The 3,647-nt window shown below is 33.0% G+C and overlaps 1 protein-coding gene across 1 annotated transcript; it reads left to right on the top strand.

Annotated features, from left to right (window-relative positions):
- The first annotated feature begins 410 nt into the window (after nt 1-410).
- On the top strand, nt 411-2,625 carry LOC127148654 (uncharacterized). The gene is made up of 4 exons (XM_051082849.1): nt 411-907; nt 966-1,076; nt 1,140-2,119; nt 2,231-2,625. The coding sequence occupies exons 1-4, from the start codon at nt 411-413 to the stop codon at nt 2,623-2,625; spliced, it is 1,983 nt and encodes a 660-aa protein (XP_050938806.1).
- Nucleotides 2,626-3,647: the final 1,022 nt, after the last annotated feature.

Genomic DNA, 3,647 nt, shown 5'->3' with positions numbered 1-3,647 from the left:
TTTTTTTCGTTTTATTCTTAAGTTTGTTGTTTTATTTATATCCATTCATTTTAATATTTAAGACCATTCTTATTGTTTGTTTTAGCTTTAAAAATTCCTTCTTCAACTTCTTCTTGGCTAGCTTCTTGTTCAACTTTATTTCCTAATTTACAAGGTAAGCTTTGTATTTATTTTCTTCTCTTTTTAAGTTTGTTATTTTATTTTTATGCATTTGGTTTTAATATTTTAAGTCATTCTTATTTTTTATATTAGTCCATTTGTTTTATACCTATTTTATTAACTCTTGAAATAATTTATGAAACTTAAATAAACTTGTTGGGTTGTTTAAGTTATAATATTGTTGTTATATGTCAATATCTTCTTGATTTATTCTCGTTACCATGTTATTGTAGATTCAGTTGAAAATCTAAATGGAGAAATATTTTAAAAGAAAATTGATGGAACCATCATCTCCTTTGAAGAAATGTAATAATAGTAATGAAAGGTCAATCACTGAAGTAAAATTAGAAGATTTACCAGCAAATCCTGGTCTAAGGATTAGAATTCTTGATTACAATTGTAATATTCGTGATGAAGTTCGTAGAGCATATCTACAAAAAGGACCTTGCCAACCTCGAAATCATACTTTTCCGTTGAAGAAATTCGGGTCACAGTCAAGAAGATTTAATCCAATTTGGTTTACTGAATATCCTAATTGGTTGGAATATAGTATTTCAAAAGATGCTGTCTACTGTTTATGTTGTTATTTATTCAAATCAGAAGTTGGAGAACAATCAGGACGTGACCATTTTGTTAGTGAAGGATTTTCAAATTGGAAGAAAAAAGAGAAATTGCAAACTCATGTTGGAGGACCAAATAGTGCACATAACCAAGCTTGGGGCAAATGTGAAGCTCTTTTAAATCAAAAACAACAAATTGCAACATTTTTTTAACAAGATGTCTAATCAAGCAAGAATTGACTATCGGATTCGATTAGGTGCAACAATTGATTGTGCTCGATTTTTGTTACAACAAGGTCTTCCATTTCGTGGGTATGATGAAACTGAAGATTCAAAAATTCAAGGTAACTTTCTTGAACTCCTACAATGGTTATGCAACCATAATAAAGATATTGAAGCCGTTTCTTTGAAAAATGCTCCTGAAAACTTGAAATTGACTGCACCAGACATCCAAAAAGATATTGTGAATTGTATTGCAGTAGAAATTGTCAATTCAATCATACAAGATATTGGTGATAAGTTGTTTTCAATTTTGATTGATGAGTCGAAGGATATATCTTCAAAGGAGCAAATGTCAATTGTGTTGAGATATGTAGACAAAAGGTGTGTGATTGAGCGATTTGTCGGTATTGTACATGTTACCGATACAAGTTCTTTATCACTTAAAGAAGCTATTGATGGATTCTTTTCTATACATGGATTAAGCATGACAAGTTTGCGTGGACAAGGTTATGATGGAGCAAGCAATATGCGAGGAGAATTTAATGGATTGAAAACATTAATTTTGAGAGAAAATGAATGTGCATTTTACATTCATTGTTTCTCTCATCAACTTCAATTAGCTTTGGTAGCTATTGCAAAAAATCATGTAGAGATCGCTAGTCTTTTTCTTTTAGTTGTAAATGTGGTGAATGTTATTGGTGCATCAGCAAAACGTCGAGACATGTTAAGAGAGAAACATAGTGCCAACACTTTTGAAGCTCTGAATAATGGTGAGCTGTCAAGTGGAAGAGGATTAAATCAGGAAACAATGATTAAACGACCAGGAGATACACGGTGGGGATCACACTACATCACTTTGGTGAGATGTATTTCAATGTTCTCATCCATTTGTGAGGTACTTGAGATAATCATAGATGATGGATCAAATTCTGAACAAAAATATGAAGCAAAGGTTCTAATGAATTCAATCCAATCATTTGACTTCGTTTTTCATGTGCATCTTATGAAAACTATCTTGGGAATCACAAATGATTTATCTCAAGTACTACAGAGAAAAGATCAGGATATTGTGAATGCAATGAATTTGGTCAAGATTTGTAAAGTAAGATTACAGTTAATGACAGAGTCAAGATGGCAATCATTGTTGGATGAAGTTTCAAGTTTTTGTAATAAGCATGGTATTCTAATGCTTAAAATGGATGATGCATTTTTAGTTCGAGGGAGGCAAAGATGAAATTCTCAAGAAATCACAAATATATATCATTATCGTGTTGAGATTTTTTATGCAGTTATTGACATGCAACTTCAAGAGTTAAATAATCGTTTCAGTGAGAAAAGCACCGAGTTGCTTCTTTGTGTGGCATGTCTCAATCCAAGCAACTCATTTACTGCTTTTGACAGACAAAAGCTCATTTGCCTTGCACAATTTTATCCTAGAGATTTTTCAACTACGGAGCTTCTTATTCTTGAAGATCAGCTTCAAAATTACATCATTGATGTGTGTTCAGATAATATGTTTGTTGGGTTAACAAGTATTGGTGATCTTTCTCAAAAAATGGTGATAACAACTAAAGATAAAGTGTACCCATTAGTCTATCGATTGCTTACCTTAGCATTGATCTTACCAGTTACAACGGCTACCGTGGAGAGGACATTTTCTGCTATGAGCATTATAAAGACTTAGTTGCGTAATCGAATGGAAGACCAATGGATGAATGATTGTCTTGTAGCATATATTGAGAGAGATTTATTTGATAAGATAGATAATGAAGCTATTATGTATCGATTTCAAAATATGAAATCTCGTAGGGGACAATTGTGATGTACGAAACTCAGTAAATTTATTAATTTTTAGAACCACTCATTTATAAATTATTTTAACTAAACTATAAAGCCCCCCGTCAATAAATTTTCTAGATCCACCACTGGCCACACAAATACTCAAAAGGTACTTCTTACGAATGTAAGGAACATAATATCACACTTTGACATATTCATGAAAATCATTCACATAGATATTCATTTATCATATGAAAACCATTCACCGAATTGCAATTTTAGATGTGAGAATCACTCATAAACAATCATTTGTTTTAAATGATCATTCACAGATAAATACGCGTTTATAAGGATCACTCACAAACACTTGAGACTCCACTCTTTCCTTTTTCTGCTTCCAGCTCCCTCTTTTGCCTAATGGCCCTCTCGACTAGTCGTTCAACTCTCTAAACTCCCTTTCAACGGATTATCAAAATGGAAGCAACTTATGCCGCTTTTTCTTTCATCCTTTAGTCCTATTTATATTGATCTTTCACATCCATGGGTCATTTTCACGCTTTACACGTGTCACTTTTCTATTATGTCGTGGTATGTAGCTAATCCGAACTCAAATATATGTTTAGCGTCAGTTACGAGTAGACAGTTTCCTTGAGATGTCAACCTTATCTCCTTGGAAAGCTAAATTTCTCATTGTCATACTCTCTTCTTGGAAAGCCATAGAATATTAACTTCGCCTTAGGGAGTTGTCTAATCACCTATTCAGACTTTTTATCTTCTCAACAGAATGTCTATCTAAAGGTGACCATACTTAGGTGTAGGCATTTCCCCCCGCATCACTACACCAATGCCTAATTCTTATCATTAACGCATGCTTCTTCCCTTGCTAACTAATCCTCATCGCGTCACTCACTTCAATGCGATGGCACT

The sequence above is a fragment of the Cucumis melo genome, chromosome 3 (genome assembly GCF_025177605.1).
Source record: "Cucumis melo cultivar AY chromosome 3, USDA_Cmelo_AY_1.0, whole genome shotgun sequence".
Lineage (NCBI taxonomy): Eukaryota > Viridiplantae > Streptophyta > Magnoliopsida > Cucurbitales > Cucurbitaceae > Cucumis > Cucumis melo.
Note: the sequence above shows the minus strand (reverse complement) of the source record. Positions and strands in the feature narration are given on the sequence as shown.